Source organism: Doryrhamphus excisus, linkage group LG5, assembly GCF_037039965.1.
Source record: "Doryrhamphus excisus strain RoL-2023G ecotype Guam linkage group LG5, RoL_Dexc_Guam_v1.1, whole genome shotgun sequence".
Taxonomy (NCBI): Eukaryota; Metazoa; Chordata; class Actinopteri; order Syngnathiformes; family Syngnathidae; genus Doryrhamphus; species Doryrhamphus excisus.
In genome coordinates this window covers 23,207,197-23,228,248 of record NC_136361.1, presented here as the reverse complement: position 1 = coordinate 23,228,248, position 21,052 = coordinate 23,207,197, and the positions used below count along the sequence as shown (strand labels likewise).

General features: G+C 38.6%; 1 protein-coding gene across 3 annotated transcripts in view; it reads right to left on the bottom strand.

Moving 5' to 3' along the window:
• Positions 1-21,052, bottom strand: part of LOC131105461 (CUB and sushi domain-containing protein 3-like) — a 234,974-nt gene that overhangs the window by 109,599 nt on the left and 104,323 nt on the right. For all 3 annotated transcript variants that reach the window (XM_058053596.2, XM_058053597.2, XM_058053598.2), the window contains exons 31-32: positions 18,181-18,297; positions 217-330 (exon numbers count right to left, since the gene is read on the bottom strand). In XM_058053596.2, coding sequence (XP_057909579.2) covers positions 217-330; positions 18,181-18,297 — 231 coding nt within the window. The remainder of the gene's footprint in view (positions 1-216; positions 331-18,180; positions 18,298-21,052) is intronic.

The following is a 21,052-nucleotide window of genomic DNA, read 5'->3' as shown; positions in this document are numbered from 1 at the left end:
GCAAATGAGACACGGTCTAAATTATTTTTAGGCACAGCCGCTCATGCTAATGACCACAAATAACTGGACCGCTTTGTTACATCTTTTCAGCTGGGTTTTCTTCAGCAACATTTACATTTACCATCTCATCTCAAAGTATAGAAAAACTACAAGAATTTCTCTAAACTGTCCCATCAAAAAATAATCATAACGGGCTTGCTGTTGTTTTTTACTTGCCTGAATGGGATCCGTAAATGGAGGAAAGAAGAGGTGATTCCGTTGAGGATCCATCAAAGATCTCGACAAGGTCGCTGGTCAATGTATGGAACACCACAAACTGACCAAACAGCACTGGAAGCAACACAAGTCGGGAAAGAATATGTTAGATTTGAATAAAATACTGTTCAGTTTAACCGTTAATTAGTTCATCACGGATAGACGAGATAACGTAGACTGGCCGCGTACTTCTTGCGGTGGCTACTGCCTCATTAAGGTAACGTTAATAAAACCTAGTGAACGGTGTACATTGTAGATACTGTTTGCGGTTAAGGAGAGACTCACTTCAATGGCTTTATTAGGTCGAGAACGCATAAGCAGTCAACATTCCCACAGTAGCTGCTGCCAGCCACAACTCACTCGATGCATTCTCCACACAGATAACCAAAGACGGTGCTAACACTCAGCTTTTACACTACATATCACGTCTTCCGAACACCTTATATTTGTATTTTGGCTCTTGAGACATTTTATGCAAAATGAACAGTGGTTATTAATGAAATAATAAATTTTTTATTTTTGACAGTACAGCGAGGGTGTGATGTTCAAACACAATGTGGCAAAGGACGACTTTACAGAGTGGATCCCCGTAGATACAGCATTCACAGCCTCGCAAATTCTCAGATTTTTAGTCAATTTGTTTTTTTTTTCGTTTTTGTTCACCATGAGCCGGTAGTAATTAAAAAACACACGATAATACAAGTAAAATATACAGTCCACCCAGAATTTACAGTATAAGTATACTTAGTATACTTAATAGCCTCATCATTTCAGCCCCGTTGAAGAAAAAATAAACAAAATACAAATCGTACTTGCCGCAAACCTCCATGTCATCGTCTTTTTGCTTTTATTGTTTCTGTGCCAGTATCAGCCGTATGGCGAACGCATGCATACCATACAGTGCTATAACAATAATCCAATAAAACTAATGGAAAACGGTCTGCTTACAGGCAGCACATGTTTCAATCATTTAGACCAATCATATAACCCAAAAGGACGATTAGTGACTACTCATTTGTTTTAATTGACGCTATTAAAACGTGACACATATTGCATATTTCCCTTTAACTCTGCCCTGCATTTTCATGGGTTGCTTGATAAAATTGGGATATTGCAGAAATATTCCCATCATATTTATATATATATTTATATATATATATATATTTTTATATATTTTCTGGACAATAAGTCGCTCCGGAGTATAAGACTCACAAGGACAAAAATGCATAATTAGGTAGAAAAAAACATACATAAGTCGCTGCAGAGTATAAGTCGCACAAGGCCAAAAATGCCTAATTAGGTAGAAAAAAACAAACATAAGTCGCACTGGAGTATAAGGGTAATTTATTTCCCAAACTACTTGACCAAAACAGACATTACGTCCTCTTGGAAGGCAAGTTCTAACAATAAAAGACTAGAGAACAGGCACAAAAAATAAACATGAACAGAAAAGGTGTCCAGTGTTTCTGTAACATAAACACTTTTTTCATTTATAAGTCGCTCTGGAGTATAAGTCGCAGGAACAGCCAACCTTTATTTTCTTGATACTCTTTCACAAGTATAGCATGTTCTTAGAGCTCTCGACCCATAAGGATGTGTAGGTGCAACAATGATCTGCATCAGCTGCATAAATAGTGTAGCACACTGCTAGCAGAATGTAAGCCGTTTGGCTACACAGAACCTTTGAGTTCCGTGAACCTAAATCCCGCTACTTTTGTGGAAACGAGGCTCACAACTGTCTTCCACTGCATCCATTTATACAGATAGGGTATTTAGATACAGCATTTATCTGCACCGACGGTAATAAAGACAACATTTTGGCAGATTTTTCATTCCATTGCATATCCAATTTGAACGGAATCAAATACGGATCCTTTTCCCGGCGTTTTTGTGACTTGTTTCATTAGCGGCAAATCCCCACAGTAATGTGGAGAAATGGTGGTTAGACGCACGTGGCCAACTCCGACAGACAGTTTGGAGCATGACCAAGATAAGGTTGTGCCTTCTGCTGTTCTACAAGCATCACACTAGAAGCGCCTCACTGGCGCCTGCCGCAACCTTATAATCTGGCATCACAATAATAATTAAAGTTGACATTTACAAGATTGAATAACACAGTATTTTACCCTGCAAAGAAAATAACTGTCCCGATGATTGAGTGTGGAGGGTAGTTTACAAGAAGGTTAATTCTTAAATAACTAACAACTGAGCAATGAGACTTAGTACAAAGAGCGCGGTAATTAAATATCACTCCATTTTCCGGAAAGGCTTGAGGAACCAATATCACAATGTTTAATGAGGCATATATGGCTATGTCAAAAATGATTATTTATTTACTTGTTAATGGCGCTGTAAACCAATTTGAGAGAAAAATATGTAGAGTATCTTTATTACTTTCTAGTATGTTGTAAAACGCAGATATATGCGGAGGCGAAGCCAATTCTGAATCAGCATTGCCCCAAAGATTAGATTTTAATGGCATGCTGCAATGCAACAGCAACCGCTTCCACCCACGGAGAGCTTCGCCCCGTGCGTTGCTTACATCCAAGAGCCTTACGGGGCCGACAGCAGCCGGTTGAAAGTTGCTCTCGGAGAGAAAAATACTGAAAGTGGCAACATGTGCTTGCAATGCAAGAAAGGGCTGGCCAAATATAAGATGGAAAAACACATCAAAACTTAAAAGTAGTACAATTATCCGTCTTTGCGGCGAATCAATTTGACTTGGTAAATCCTAAAACTTTTAGATCTTCTTTGGGCCACAAGTAGTGATGTTCAGAACAGAATACTTTATACAAACAAGAAAAAGTGAAATATTATTAATAATTATTAACATTATTAAGTGTACAAAATGGATAAGCTGTATCCTATTAAAATGTATTTTCCTCTTTTTCAAAAAAAAATGAAATAAAAATTATTTTCTTCAACCGGTATGCCAAGTTACTCTACAAAAATATATTATGTGTATTATGTGTAAAATATTTTACAGTATGCCATTACCTTTCTGTTTAATAAACAAATAAAATAAAACATTGTTCAGCAGTTTTTAAATTAAACATCTGTGGACATTGTGGATTTTTTAAAGAAAATTGTGTTTATTGGAAAATACAAAATAACTTATTTTGAGAATTATTTGCTCAAGTCTAACTGCAGATCCACTGTGGCAACTCAAAATCAGGAAAAACGCAGAAAGAAAGAAACAAACAAATCCCTTATTCTAAAATTAACATTATACTTTATAACGTCAATGATTAATAGCCCTTAAAACCTGGGAAATTCCCTAAAAAAATATGATTTTAAATATTGACAAGTGGCAAATAATTTGCCGGTTTGTCCCTCAGGTGTCAAATTATCACAGCAGCTTCCTGTCGTTTTGACTTTAGATCATTATGGCGCTCTTCCGTAATTTAGCACATCGCTGTGAGACAATTTCAGGTGCCAAATAGACGGACAGCGGAATAATCAAACATAAACGTGGGCCAGCAACAACGCCTAATGTCCCAAATGCGGTTTGGACAGGATGCCAAGAGCCAGACCCAACACCAACAATCCCGTCATACACTTCTACGGGATGGCTTTACCGAGTACTCGCCGTGTAACCGGGATTGAACACATACAGCAAAAGTAAATAACAAAAACGATGACTGAAAAAAAGAGGAAACAAAATCCACACGCACACATTATATATACATAACAAGGTGCAGTAACCCAGAGCAGCACATTTATCCTGGTTTCTTTATCTACAAGGATGTGAGAGTGCCCAGGGCTGAACCAGATTCTGAATAAGAGATGTATTTACCCTCGGGGACAGCTCACTGCTGTGGTATTAGCATACCGACACTGTACTATCTTGAATAGTCTCTACACACACGTGCACACACACACAAACACACACAAACTTATGCACAAATGCATGCATACACACTCTCGGAAGAGCAATGTCGCTCATATCTGCCTCTAATCTAAAGCCAGCCATGCGTGTCTCCAATCTGCTCCTCTGCTGTAATCACGTCCACATATTAAGTCAATAAATCATTGTAAATTTGTTGCCTAATTTATGCAGGACTGTGATGAATCTTTTGTCCTCTGGGCCTGGCCGTGGCACTACAGAGCAAGGCACTAGGAAAATGAGCAACGATTCAATGCCTGCATTTTCACTTGGATTTATCCCAAAGTAGTTGGATGTCGGATGTCTGATCTTGACACGCATTCATCTCCGAAAACGCAAGACTGCTGCTCTTACTGGGATAAAACATACAATTAAAGGTTGACCCCATTCTTGTCGGAATTTAAAGCCGTCAATGTGACAAAATCTGACGAATAACTGCAGTATTGATTGTATGAAGATATTTGAGCTTTGCTTCATAACAGTCTTGTATCTTTTAAGACATAAAGTGACAGCTCCCAATTCCCGGTGCATTCCGCTTCTCCGACTCAACGGAGACAGCTCCTGCAGACATTTGCAAGCACATTAACACCGTGAACATTTCATCCCACCGCGTCTATGCGGTGCTCCGCCGGGCTTGGATGTGGACAAAGTGCACAGACCTGGAGTCAATCACATTTTGGATGACTGCTTTTTGACCATGTTATCTTGCTGGCGGTATCTATGAGAGCAGACTGAGGCAGTGAATGGATGCACCTCGGTCACGGCAACGTCCAAGTATGTGTCGCGTCTCAACAGTAGCCACGTTTACATGAGGAGTTTTTCTCTTTTGGAATCTTTCCGAATGTCTTTTCCGAAAACAATGGTATACATGGAAAGGAATATTCCAATGTCTTGTCTACATGTGCCGCTATAATCAACCAGAATAGTCAATGGGGCATGCGCAGTAAAACGTAAACATCAACATCACGTGATACCGACTTTTTCTTTCACTTGTTGGAATAACTCCATATTGCAGGTTTTTCGTTCGTCCAGTCTTGAAATGAGTTTGGATCAAAAACTTTCCGCAGAAGTCCAGTGCCGATTCCTCGCCTCCATTTTTAAAACTGAAGAACATCTCGAGCTGCGCGTTACGTCATATCTGCTTGCCAACCGCCAATAAATAACAGAAGAAGAAAAACACGACAAAGAAGAACGCACACTGACAACTTTCCGTTTGAGCGGGTACCTCAATTGGATTTGGGAAGGGAATATTCCACCCCCTCGGATTGGCACTTTTCTTTCGGAATGAAGTGTATACAAAGGTTCAATTATTTCTGTTTCCGTTTCCAAATAAACCAAATGCAATTGGAATATTTGGGTCCATTAATTAAAAAATATACAATTGCATGACCATCAGCTCATCAACCAGAGGCAGTTGTGCGGCAGGGTCATGTATGTGATGACTTGATGATCACGTTGCAGCATACCATTAGACTGTCAGTCACCATCCTGTCGACAACCAACCATTTATACAAGTACACATATTAATTCATGCATTTCAAGTTGGATTCCAACCCAGATCCAGAAATAGATCAGGCCGATTCAAATGGGATCACCAATAAATTATCTATTAAATGTCCCAAAAATAGTATTTCAATGAGTACCATATAAAAAGTTGAAAGTGTATTGTGATTAACATATGTACATATACCCGATATATAGGAATATATAGGATGCATGCAAAACAGCAATCCTGTGTATCATATTGGCATGTAATGAGCGCGAATATGATATATTATACTTAAAGGCCAAATTTAGTGAGAAAAGGCTGCTTTGCCAATCCGTGTGCATCCTGCATCTGGTTTTCAAAGCAATTCATTATGCATTCGATTCCTGAACGCCACCTGGTTTCTTTCTTCTCACTCAACCCAGCCTGGGAAGGCTACTATTTAACTGGCCTTGGAAATACCACTCACAGAATGATGGCATTCTAATGTAATTATGAATATATATAGAGGTGGCATATGTGACAGCAACACACCTGCTGGTAAGAGGTGGTGATACAGCAGTGGATGAACGGAGACCAGCTTGACGAGCATTTTAGTGCTGATATAAATGCCAAAAATTTACAAAAACAGGTAATATGGCCCATTGTGTGTAAAATAAGAATCTAAATTTAAATTTATTTTTTTTGTCACATTTAAATGTTTCATTTCATCAAACAAAAATGATATATTGATTGTTATGAAAATAACAATGACAACACAACTGAACACAAAATGCAGCACCTGAGATTAATTAACTAATTGAGATATATCAGTCTGGAAAATCTTATAAAGCCATTTCCTAAGTTTTGGGACTCCAGCCAACCACAGTGAGAGCCATTATCCACAAATGGCGGAAACCTGGAACAGTGGTGGACTTTCCCAGGAGTGGCCAACCAAAAATGACCCCAAGTATGCATCAACGACTCATCCAAGTCATAAAAGTTCCCACAACAACTGCTCAAGGTGGCCCAAGCAGTTATTACATTTAGGGGCCATCGCTTTCTCCACACTGGGATTTTTTTTTCCTCTTAATAATAAAATTTGTTAACGTTTTAAAGTGTATTTTGTGGTCAGTTGTGTTATCGTTGACTCATATTAGAATTTGTTTGATGATGTGATCCAAATGATCCAGCCAAAGGAGACCAAGATTCAAAGACCTGTGGAGAGACCGCCACTTCGGTTCTTAAGACTTCCCACATGCATGCTGAGCTATCGGATGGCGAACACGTCCATATAGATGGTGCTAATCTATACATATGACTTCATTTTGGGAATGTGTATCTAAGCATAGAATACAGTGTAGTATATCCAAGCCCATTGCTACACTCCAATAACTTTGTGGGATACACTGTAACCGTTGAAACACAAAAGCCTAAAATAAAATACAAAAATAAAAAGAAAGGCTGACAGCATTGTTTTACATCCAAGAGAAAATCACTGATATTGAAGAGACGCCAGCTGCAGGAGAAGATGGGAAATACGGTAATGGAAGCATTGGATTGACTTAATGCTATTACAGTACAATAAAGTTTGGCTGCACTTTTCAATTGCCATCATGTCATTTCAGGCAAGGGGGGGGGGCTTCCTTGTCAAAAACAAAAGCCTGTTCCACCGACTGGCTCGTCCAAATACAACAGCGAAGAGAAATGTCATCATCTTCGAAAGGTTCTTTCAGCATCTCTCTCTCTGCTCCCACTGCTATTTGATCGTCCTAGGGAAGAGCGAGGGAACATCATCTCCTGGATCACTTGTGTTTTATGTGTTTTCAGTCGCTTAAGGGCATAGTTGATGGATTATCCGAAGGCTCGTGTGTGCCAGCGAGGCAAGGCATTCTACAAATGCTAATCATATACCATGTAAAAACATTCACTTTCCGTTGTGGGGTAGTCTACTTCCTAGAGATGCTTTTTGGTCAAATATTCTTCACTCTTCCCATACAGACAAGGTAAAACATTCCCTGTCCTGTGCTCTTATTTCGGAATGATGCACTTCTATGCATAGAGTAGTATTTATTATTATTATTATCTACTACTCATTGCCTGGTGTGCATACTGCATGTATAGTACATTAGGATTCTGGATCCCTGCTAAAGCAAAACCTGAATTTCCCCATTCCAAAATGATATTCTTTACATTGTCTTAATTCCGCTGCTGCCTATAATGGACATAATTAGATCTTGTCGGATTCGTTAAAGGAAAGATCGTGTGGTTAAAGGTCCCACCTGGCGCATTAAGTCCGCTGTATTTACGATTGCCACTCTAATATGAGCAAGCTGTCAAAGACTCGTTTTCACACACAATAATGTGTGTTATGAAGAATTTGACCTCGCTGTCCCCCACAACCATCCCAAATATCAAGCTCAGCACATCAGGGAGCCGGGGAAGCAACACTCTAAATTCTCTTCAGGGACCGTAGCATGGAGTAATAACATAATGGTGGATGCTGCTGTGTGTGCGCTTTGTGGAATGTGATCACTGTTAATCAAAGGTTGCGTAAAGGGTTCATATACCGTATACGGTGGACCCCTGGTTAGCATCATGAAGCTGCACCCACCACAAGGTAAGACTCCAACACAATCACTTTTGGAAGACGGGATTTTTGACAAAGACACGGTGTGGCAGTGAGATCGACACAGACTCCATCTTTTATTTGTTGAATTCAAAAGTGTTTTTTTTTTTTACTGTATCTGCTTTTCTCTCCATCACATTTGCAAAATAACCCCAACAATGGCACCAAAGAAAGTTGCCAGCATTTTGATAAAAACGGTGAAACACCGTTGTTGAATTCAAGAAATAACTCATGGCAAAACACGAAGGTTGTGTTCGTGTTGTCAACAATCACGTCTTCATTGAAGGTTAAAGTAATATTCAATGTCCATTCATCATTTATAGTCATTTAGAATTGTTTCATGCATGCAGAATTATAATCATAAAACTATAAAAATGTGTTTTTGGTTCTCAAAAAACATTTTTGAGACTGTATTAGTTGGAAAAAAACTACACAGTCAACTGCTGATGACATCATAGACGGGAGACGGGAGTTTCCATATAGCAAGCTGGATGTTTTCAGATGAAAATAAATGTCCAATAAATATCGCTACCGATAATTATTGGCCGGATATATAAGTATAAAAACTTGAAATCGGAATCTGATTTTTTTCCGGATTATGAAAACCGAAATAAAAAAAAACGCTGTGTACAACACATAAGTGTTCGTTCCACCATAGGAGATACTGTATGTCATGTTACAAATATCAGTATCAGAATCGGAAATTTAGAGTTGGACAATATGGGCAAAAAAAACGACATTGGACATCCCTAGAAAAGTTACACTCAGGGAGTGTATTCATACCATGCCAAGATAAACACCATATTGTATGCTAACCAGAATATGTACACAAATCGAGAGGTGATGCAATAATTATTTCTTCTAGCTTGAATGAGTGTCACATGTTTCATACGCCGTGTATGAATTGTCGCGGTAAGCACCAATACATTGTTTTATTGGCTCTGCACTCCATTTCCCTTCCTGATGTATTGATAGTATCTCCCGCAAGATGAGAAAGAAAAACCAAACAAACAAAAACAAGCATAGCTAAGGTGTTAAAGAAAGCAGGGAAAACAGCCTAAAGGTAAAAAAAATAGCAGCATGTGTTTGTCCTTCTGGTTATGAATTATGGAAGGCGGTACCTGTCATCTTTGCCGTGTGGCAGCACCGGTCTTCTGGGCTCTGACAGCATACACAGGCCTCATTTACAGAAACCAAAGGGATTATACGACAGCACAGACGCATATATTTTTAATGAGCCATTCTCACAGCAAAATTGCATTAGCCTTTTTGGCATGGGCTTAGCGGCTTCACCTCGGTACGAGCGGCACACAGTCCATTTATCTATCTTAAGCAAATCCCCTCCTCCTTCTGTGGACTAAAAGCTCTTATGGACTGGTCAGCTCGAGAGAGGAAGAGGAGGGAATAATGACTTCCGAGTTTTAATTTTAAGAGGTATTCCTACATTTTGTCACTATGTCGCTTAATTTCAGCCTGACCCAGTTTTGGTTCCCTTAATTCTTCCAACAGGCAGAACACCTTTGATCACGATAACTTTAAATGTCTTTGATGGGATCATTCTCAATGTATAGGATTTTTTTTCTTTGAAACGGAAAATAATCCTTGAAAGCCTGAAGGTTGAAAATTGTGGTTGGTAGAGCGCTACCAAGAAATGCACAGATCTGACGATTCTCGCAGTTAATGCAGGGTCATCACATTGACAAGAATGTAAGCTAAAGCCGACAGAGGATACCATTATGCTTGAATGGTTGCGCCAAAACTGGGTTTTCTATTGGGATTTGATGCTTACGAACACTTTTCCACTGAAAGAGTCAAATCCGGTTCCAGAACTTTGGGTTTTGAAAGAATGGACATAAAAATACTACAATTCAAGGTCAAAAAATCAAACAACAAGGTGACTCGAGTCATTTGTTGGTGAGAGGGCAATTGTTAGTTGGATTGTCCGGTTTGCACAACACTTCCTCCACCCAATAAGCTTTTCTCTCCATTTCTTGCAACGCCCCTTCCAGTGTGCATGCCAACCACACGGATACAAGTAAGGAGTTGTGTCTTTTTTATTACAGTTTCATGTCTGCAATATTTTTATTACTGTATTCTATGTCAGAGTTCTGTGTAAAGTGTGAGTTAATTAGGTGTAAAGGTTCGACTTTCACTAAAACTTTACTTAGTCGTCATCGGAACAGAGCTCCAACAGGGTTTTTTGTCGTGAAGTACAGATCCATCCATGATTTGGAAAAATTGCACGTCAATTTCTGGCAAGTTCAGACTGTACACCGATCTCGTCCTTATCACATTTTTCTCACCTCCCACAGTAAAATATGTGTCATCTTTTGTATGAGATGCCATGAATGACAGAGGCGGCCTTGCATGATCTTCCACTCAAGTGAACATCACAGATGAGTCAACGGTCACCCTCGGGGTCAACCCTTTCATGATAACTCTCAGCAGTGCTATATTTCCTTCCCAGAATCCTTCATTATACCCCTCTTAGTCATTATAACGTCATCTTACTTATTCTCCTTCCCACAGTTACCCCTTGTACTCTCACTTTAGCTCACATTTCATGTTGCGGCCTGTGCTCCTGACATGCTGTATGGCAGCTACTGTATCATATGTCTAGTATATGATTGTAGCATGCACAGCTCCCAAATGTCTACTCAGATTGATTTATTTTGCCGTCCGTTTTGCTTATATTTGCTTATATTATTACCATACATGTTGACCAATCATGTGTGGCTTTAATAGAAGAAAACATAAGAAGAAAACATCTTGTTCACTTCAAAGAGCCAGCCCCCATGGTTGGCTCCAAGAGCCATTTCCTTCACCGTCAACACACCACTAATTTATTTTACATTTACTTTGAAGCTACACATGATAGCAACGGAGGCAAGCACCGGGGTCTAACCAGTTATGGTTTTTTGTTTGTTTGTTTGTTTAACAAATTTGTTAAGGGGTGCAAATGTGTGAAAAAGTTTTCACACTGAAAAAAAAAGCTACGGTATAATAATCAAAGAATGAAGTTGCAATATTACAACAGTAACATAATCATTTGGACTGCAGACAAACCCCCTGAATATGTATGATTTCAAAAACAGGCAAATATTTTAACCCCCCAATGGTAGATTAATACTAATCAAAAATCTAAATTCAATATATTTTATCAATTGTTATATTATCATATTTGTATTAATAATGTAAAATTATTATTAATAAGATTGAGAATAATTAAGACACGAATGTCAAGAATCCCACTTAATTACACCAGTTTTAAGAAAATATCGAATATATATACGAAACACCAGCGATATTGTTTCATTGACAGTATGGAATTGCTACATAACTAATGTAAGGCTACATGCACAGTTGTTGTTTTAATTTTTTCTGCCAGTCTTGGTTATATGAAAACATCATATATTGGCTGAACACCTCAAAAGGTGAAAGACTGGAAGTTGAACTTGCTGTAAACAAGAGTGAATTCCTGTGGGCCAGTGTATGTCTGTATGTTTACAAGCAGTGCCCTAGGCAAAGATTGAGTGCCATGAATAATTCAGCATTTCAAAAAAGAAGCTGAGGTATTGTTTGAAATGTGACTGCAAGTATTATTTCAGACAATAATTAAACATTAAAGGGCCAGCCAGACACACCTCGTAGGTACTGCTGATGATGTTGGAATGGCGGCATAAAGCACAGACCACTCGTCAGTGGTGAGTGTGAAGGAATGATGGCTCACATGACTATTTGTATAAAATGTAAACTGTGTTTTAATCACATATTGGATCTGATAGCCTATTATGACTTGTGTTGCTAAATAGTCGAAGTGCAAAATAAAACTCAAGAAAACCTACAGCAGTTGATAAAGCATCCTCTAAAGATCTATTCTGCCTTATCAAGGGCAGCCTGGCTTTGGGTAAACAATTCTGACTAGGATGCGTGCATGTACTGTATGTGAAAACATGAAGTAACATTTCAATCTGCACGGTTGGAAAACATTCTAGATGTCAGATTGGCGCTTCAGTTATCAGTAAATCATGAATTTTGTATGTTGGATGTTGGATATGTTGGTATCCACAGGAATTGTTCTGACACAATACCTGGTAGTCTGGATGGAATACAGTAATTCATATCGTCAAGCATGCGTGCATATCCCCCCATTAGCTGCATCGATAACTTGTCAGAGATACCTCCAATAATCGAATTTCCGACTCGCATTTTATTCCCTCCTGTGCTATGCTAACAATTTGGCTTGTGCATGAACAACACTGGAAGAAAGTACTTATAGTATAACCAGCTAGAAAAACACAGAGATCACATGGAGGAATAAAATCATTCGCAAACACAGCACGGTATCAGTGAAAAGCTAAAACATTCAAAAATAATACTGACCATTTGTTACATGAAATCAAGTCATCCTGAAAAGCTGGGTTCTTGCCCAGAATCCGATTTTGTAGTTGTGCCTCAGTTGCTCAGTTTTCTGATCTGTCTTCAGCTGTACCTACAGGACATTATTGTACTTCCTGCTGGAACGCACCAGCAATACAAGATACGTCAGGATGGAAGAACCAACTTTTGGATTTATCGGTCTACAAGTGGTATTTCTATTCCGCGTTATGAGAGCCACGGGGTCTCTTGGCTCAAATTCAAACAGCTTTCAATCTGGCACCCAACCGCTGGTAGCTGGCAACCATGAGCCTAAAAATAATGTCAACTGCAATGTTTTTATCATACGTGTCTCATAATAAGCATGAAGAGCACAGCGTTTAATCAGTTTGATGTGGACTGCTCCCAATTCAGAGCCAGTTCCATTTAGTAAGCGGAACCTGACGTGGCATATCTCTTTGAAGGCAGAGCAGTTAAACACATACAGTATATGAATCCTGGGGTCGTAATACAACCTTCAACGTTTTTTCTATGGATATAAATCCATATAGCTTCGTCAAGGTATGCAACCCTTGAGTCATAATATTTCCAACTGACCTTTCCCTGCCAGTTCCACCAGGCTGACACAATGTCCCGACGGCTTACAGAACGCTATCGGTTAAACCGTGGACCTATTTCACGTATCTTTGATACCCACAATGCATATCAAATACAGTAATAGGATTTTCGTTATACTCATTGCTGGTCACATTGTATAAAAACTTGACATTGCTGATGTTTCATCAGAAATAATGGTAATGGTAATGGTAATGGTTTTATGGTAATGGTTTATCAGATTACAATTGAGTGCATCACATAATCAGTTCACAGTTCCACATGTCCAAAAGGAGTAGGAAGAAGCAAAGCTTATTAAATCCTACCCCTCCATCTGGTACTTTTATTATCAGTAACTGTTACATTTGTTCACTTCCTGCTTTCCATAATACAGTTTAGGGTTTTTTGTTTTTTTTTTTTTTTTTTTTTTTAAATAATGCACCTCGTACCTCATACGAGGTGATATGAGCATCCAATGCCATAATGTGTACCATAGTAAGTGTCAATATAGTGATATATATTGCACATCATGACTGGTTCAAGACTCTTCATCCTTGTATTTAGCAAACATCAACTGCTTGTATTGTTTCTTGAATTGGCTCATCGTTGTGCATTGTTTGATTTCCTTACTCAATCCATTCCATAGTTTGATTCCACATACTGAAATGCTATGGCTAGCATAACGTAGTCCTACCATATAAGTGTTTCAAGTGTACTTCTTCCCTGAGATCATATTTCTCCTCTCTTGTAGAGAAGTATTAGATGACATTTTTAGGTAATTGGTTATTTTTAGTCTTATGCATTATTTTAGCTGTTTGAAGATGAACTATATCAGCAAGTTGAAGTATTTGTGATTTTAGAAATAAGGAGTTAGTAAGTTCTCTGTAGGCGGCATTATGAATTATCCTTACTGACCTTTTTTGCAGTACATTTAGCGAGTGAAGATTGCTTTTATAGTTATTAGCCCATATTTCCACACAATAAGTAAGATATGGTAGAACCTGAGAGTAATAAAGAGTGTGGAGTGATTTCAGATTGAGAACATGTTTTGCTTTGTTCAATACTGAAATATTTCTGGCCACCTTATGTAAAGTACCGGTAATTGCTTCACAGCTAACAGAGTAACACCGGTCACTCCAGGTTGCAATTGGACTAATTTCCGTGAATCCAAAACCCGTTGATTATATGCTACCTTACAGTCTGTGTGACTTCCGGTGATCGGACGGGGGTTATACAATAACTCGGACCACATATACACTCAGTATCTTTGTACAATGTGTGGCAGATAAAACTGAATAAGCATGTCCTTAAAATGATTTGCTCCAATCGTGTGAGTGTGCATGGTGTACTGCATGATGACATGGAATAGTTGAAATCAAGGCACTCACACGCCGCGAAAGCTCGTCCTCCGCTTCGGACATAATGGATGTAGCAGATACAAATATGGCTTCTAACAGATCTGCCTTCATGCACCCCCCAAGCCAGTCTGCATGAATACATACATGGTCGTATGAGTCCTTTGTTTCACTTTGTGCTGTTTTTCCACGGGGTGTTACTTTAATAATACATTAGATGTAAACAACACAATCACTGCCCTGGTACAATGCTTCCCAGTGGACTACAGCTGACATGGGAGCTGCATGTTTGCTACCAGATTGCATGGCTCTGCCAGACCACTAATTCAGTTCTAGAAATCCAGTATTTGTTTTAAACAGGTGAAGATGTGTGTTTCCATAGTCGATCGAGAGCCGATTGAGAATTGAGGGTTTCTCTACTTCTTTTAAACGTTAGTTGTCCTGCCCGTGGTGTTTTCATGCAACAGAGCAGGCATTCTAACCTTGGTGGTGTATTGATGGTGCTTATTGGATAATTGGCCACTTACAGTTGGGGCGGTATGAGGAAAAGACAAATCTATACTTTTCTCCCGTGAGGCGGTTCTTTCTGCATTTTCCATTTTAGAGTTTAACACTATTTTAACTTTGGTTTGTGCGATTCACCTGAATGTCGCATTTTAGAAAAAACTTGAGCTGTACTGACAGCGGTTTGCTGGTTCTGATCCTGCTTGTGGAGTATGAAGTGTCCATTATCTGACTGGAATAATCCCGTGGCGACTCAACTTTAAATAACCACTACCTCTTAATAGTATCTAAAGTACAAAAATACATAAAACCAGCAATACAGCCTCATTTTCGAATCTCCACTGACAGTGACGGGTTTTCACCGCTGTGCCGTGTGGGAATTAATTGGAACGTCAATACAAATGAAATCTTCAAGATGAAACACTCTTACACACAAAGTAAACATTCAAACTTACTTATTTGTTGCAAAGAACAACTTGCGCTCACATTTGTCTGCGGTCTCCTCGCACTGTGAGGCGTTCAGGCGCAGTTGTTTTCATTTTTATTCATGTACCTCCTATGGCAATTGACATACCCTGGAGGTACGCGCACCCCACTTTGGGAACCATCGGTCTAGAGCAGGGGTGGGCAAACTACGGCCCGGGGGCCACATCCGGCCCGCCAAGTGTTTGAATACGGCCCGCCTAATCTTTCCAAAGAATGTCATTTAAACCCAAATACAACCTGGCATCATGGCCTGAGCCAACCTTTTGATGGTTTTATCAATTTCGTTTTTTGACATGGTCTGTTGTTTACAAAGTGCTCCTGAAAAAAGGGACACAAGCACATAATAATAATAATAATAATAATAATAATTATTATTATTATTATTATTATTATTAGATTATTATAATTATTATTAGAACTATTATGATTATTATAATTATTATATTAATGCTAATTATTATATTAATTATATATAATATTATTGTTATATTTGCATATTTTACATAATAATAATATAATAATTATTATTTTAATTTTATTGTAATTATTATAATATTTTATTATTTTTTAAATATTTAAATATGAATATAAAATAATAAATAATAATAGCAGATTGCATGACAATTTTACAGATACAATAATACCAGGCGAACTGTTACGTGTAAAATATATAGTCTGCCCCCCCCCGTCAATTTTGTCATATCAATGCGGCCCGTGAGTCAAAAAGTTTGCCCACCCCTGGTCTAGAGTGACCCAATCATGTTGCATGACTTTTGGTTGAGTCGAATTCCATCCCACAGCGGTGTGTGACCCACTTTGTAATTAGCATGACGAGGGGGTACAAATGTAAAAATTTCCAGGTTATATGTATATCTAGTTTCTGCCTTGATATTAATAATAATTCAATCATCCAAACCACCAAATAACAAAAGTAGAATACAATGTCTGGCATGGGAAGTGAAAATGTGGCCCCTTTTTAGATATGCAATATGCGTATACTTATTTAGCAAATGCATGTTCTAAATAAATGGTGTGTCATTTAAAAAGTCCATAAAAGGCTTTCCAGTGGTATAGAGTTTATTGGCAAGACCCCAGTTTTGTTTTTGTGTGTTTATTGCAAGCTAAAAGTTGGTAAGAGCTTGTTTTCCACCACAGACAATGCATACAAAATGGACTTATGAACAGAAGAACAATTATGGGTTAATATTATTTTCGGGCACTCAGTGTGCTTTATGCATGATTTGAATTTGAAATGGTTGCACACAAAACGCACTACACAGTGTGTAGTTTTAAATAAAAGTCTCCTTAGTGAATGCGATGCTGGGAATATATTTGCAAACGAGTCAGAATTGCATTTGGAGTCCCATACACGCCATTAAGCTTTGCAAGCAGCTTAAGCATGCAACATTTTGATAAAAACAAACACAAATTAAACTCTTCGTACCACGGGAGCATAAGGAAATACCATCGGAGAATGTCAACCATTGAACACGGAAGATTAATGCCATACCTGATGGAAGCCAAAGGTTTGAAAAAAAAAAGAATAGAAGCAGCCTTATGTAGTGTCTTGTGATTTCAACAGCTTTTAACATCTAATATTGAGCAGAACCACATCAAGGTCTTCCAGAGATCTTTGTTGAATTATGTATATCGCCAGGCGCAGGATAAACTGAGACCTGTGAGTTTGCTCTCTCGAGCCATTTCCCACAGCGGTCCTGAGCTTGACCTCCAATAGCATTTTTAATGTCAACACAATCAATTTGTGTTTCGCCTGAGCCTGGGCTTCCCCATCTCTCAATGGAACGCCAAACAGGAACTCTTTCTTTATTACACACACACAACATGTGTGGAGCTCCAAAAATGAGCTCCGTGGCATCGTATCACAGGCGCTTTCAGAGTTTTCAATATTTATTCTTTTTAATTTGGTTCAGTATGCGGCCTTTGTGGGTGAAAAGCACGATAGAAAATAAAATAAAATAGATTTGTGCTCCAGGCGAGCAAATTGCTGGAGCTTCTTTGATCATGAGCTTTACTGACACGCTAGTCATCATATATCAATATATGGGCAGTTACTATGGTACACATAATGTCATTGTATGGTCATATCACCTCGTACTTCGGTACGGGACAAAAAATTACAAAATTTAAAAATTAAAAAAAAAGTATTGATACTTGAGATAATTTTGTTCATGTGCATCCTATTTGACATAAGGTGATACAAGGTGGCACGAGGTGATATGACCATACTATGGTACACATGTCATTGTATGGTCATATCACCTCGTATTTTGGTACGGGACAAAAAATTACAAAATTAAAAAAAAAAACTGTATTATGGAAAGCAGGAAGTGAACAAATGTAACAGTTACTGATTGTAAAAGTACCAGACATGGACATGTGGAACTGGGAACTGATTATAGGATGCATTTAATTGTAATCTGATGCATATTTAAATGAAATAAAACCATTACCATTACCATCCTGTCATGGTGGACCTCACCATGAATTGACTATCTACACAAACCCCATAGCGTATCAGTGTGTAATATTTCATACAGTAAAATACACCATGCACACAGTGAATGCACCTTTCTAACAAGTGACTGTAAAAAATGCTTAAAAGGCTTACCAAAGTCTCCGGGGACAAAGATGTCGTACACACAGCTCTGGCCTCTGGTATAATTATGTGGATAGTTGGGGGACAGCACGGTGCCCTCTGAACCTGTGAAGTGACCCCCGCAGGGAGCTGGAGTGACAGGGAAGGAAGCGATGGAGAGACACCGTTAAAATGAGAAAACAAGCAGCTCACAACACCGGGGGAAATAAAATAATACGGTGCCATCAGCAATTGCACAGGTAAGCACACCATGATGAAAAGTCACCATTGGATTTTTACCTGCTGTCATGTATACGGGCCAGTACGGAGATGCCAGAATAATTTGTCATTTGAGAGACACGTTGGGGACTTTTTGGAAGGGACTGAGAGCTCTAAGCAGACAAGGGCATATGATTTATGTTTCCGTGCTTAGAACCCAAAGGGAACAAAACAAGCAGCGTGCTTCTAAACACATCAAAATGTCATACATCAGCAAACACAATCGCACAAGTTTCATGTGACTGCAAATGGATTTGACCGCAAGACTCGATGTCTACTTTTACCAGAAGAAAAGTCAGGAAAAAGGGCCAACTAATTCACAGTATTAAAGATATATCAGGACCTACCGCATGGCTAGCCATGTTGTTTTAGCAATACATTAATAACCACGTAAAAATACAATGGCACTGATTGGCGTGCAGACCTCCACCGAGGCTGAATTGGTAACAAAATAAAAAAATAAACCAAGGTTCTACTGTATATACAAATATATATTGATACCGTATTTTCCGGACTATAAGTCACACTTTTTTTCATAGGTTGGCTGTTCCTGTGACTTATACTCCAGAGCGACTTATAAATGAAAAAAGTGTTTATGTTACATAAACACTGGACACCTTTTATGTTCATGTTTATTTTTTGTGTAGCTAATAAGCATTGTGGTAGCATATCTTACACCTATTCAGCCTGTTCTCTATTCTTTTATTGTTAGAACTTGCCTTCCAAGAGGACGTAATGTCTGTTTTGGTCAAGTAGTTAAAATAAATTACCTGCAAAAAATGCGACTTATGCTCCAGTGCGACTTATGTATGTTTTTTTCTACCTAATGATGCATTTTTGGCATTGTTTGACTTATACTCCGGAGCGATTTATAGTCCAGAAAATACAGTATATTTAACTTTTAGGTTGGTTAAATATTTCCGGTAAAGCTGCGGGTATTGAAGTATTTGACTCGCATTCTGAAAGTCAGAAAGAACATCCGTTCAGATGATTGAAAGTTGTCATTGTTGTACGGAAGTTAAAAAGGCATCAAAATCTGATATGTCAGCATGACTTTCATCTGCCAAATAATGCTGACACTGTTAGTATTTAGAAAGCGTCCTCTCTGGAGAGGACTTTCAAGGACTTCCAGGACATGACAATCAAGTCGAGTGTTTGTTTCAGGAACCTTCTTAACACCGACATGAAAACTAGCACCAATGACCGAAAAAACACAAAATATCGTAGAAATATAATCCCAAACAGAAATATAATTTGCCGGCAGAAAATGGACAAGTTATGTAAAGGCAGGTAGAGATTATTATAGATCTAATTTAAAAATGTATTTAAGGAAACCCTCACTTTTTAAGTGTTGCCTATCATGCACAATCCCTTTGTGAGACAACAATCTTTCACTTTCTGTGCATTTTTTCATAGCCGCCATATGTTGGCAGTTTCTGCCGAACAATGTACAGAATGGGGATTCACCTATTTCATCTATTAAGCCTCTAAAAAAAAAACATAAAAACAGTGAAAAAAGCTAAATTTTCATGCAATGACTTCCATATTCCCCAAGCTATAGCAACATTGTCATTGCAGGAGAGAAACTACTTTTGATTTCATGCACTATTCCAGTTGATCGTGGGGGGGTGCAAAACAATTCCATAACTGCAGGACTTGTTAGCGCTAACAACTTGTCGTCATGATACAGAAGGCCTTTACATCGATGCTAATACCGGTCGCCATGGCTTGGCAAGCTCCGCCTTTGCACCACCAAGTCATGCTGCCGGTCCCGAGCCTCTCGACCCCCGTCCGCCCCAATGTTTCAGCCTCTAAAACCTGTGCTTCATCCTCTGTATCTTCAGGCTAAAAAGGATAAAGGGTCTGGATCCTCATTTGTCCCAACGTGGTGGGCTGTGGTTGAAGGTAGTAACTTTAGTTGCGATGCACTCTGTGAAACCAATGCCCCCAGTAAAGATGTTCCGGTAATGCATCCTAAATACTTACACGTATCATATATTATCATGAATGTCTGTTACTGCCATATACAAACCATTGTTGGCGGTTTTGGGATGTTTTTCGAGGGATTAAAAGGTGGAATAGATGAATCCCCATTATTGTTATTGTTAGCGAAAAACAGGCAGAACAAGGTGAATATCTAGAAAGCACAAAAAATGGAAATATGTGTGTGCGTGTTTTATTTGATTGTGGATGATGGGCAAAAAAGTGCAGTAATATTATGCAAAAAGTATGTTAAACTTGTATTCCTTTTAAATGGCAAAGAGATAATGATCACCAACAGCCGCCACAGGATGTGTCCATTCACATGTAGAATTAAAATGTACTATCATTATAACTGCAAATAAATGGGTCACAACGTTTTTGTTTTTTTTTTTAGATTTAAATCTGAATACATTAAAGAATACTGAACCGGCCCCGTAGTTCAATTCACTTGGACAGATATGGCCGATAATGGAACCGCCACAACACAAAAGGACAAATCTAATATACTGAAGGCTGATGAAAATGGAGGCTAATGGTTCACTGGAAATGTATGAAAGCTAAAATTCAGGGTAAGAGCAAACTTGGAATATGACGTCATATATGTACTGTAGATAGTACTATAGTTATTCAATTGAGTAAAACC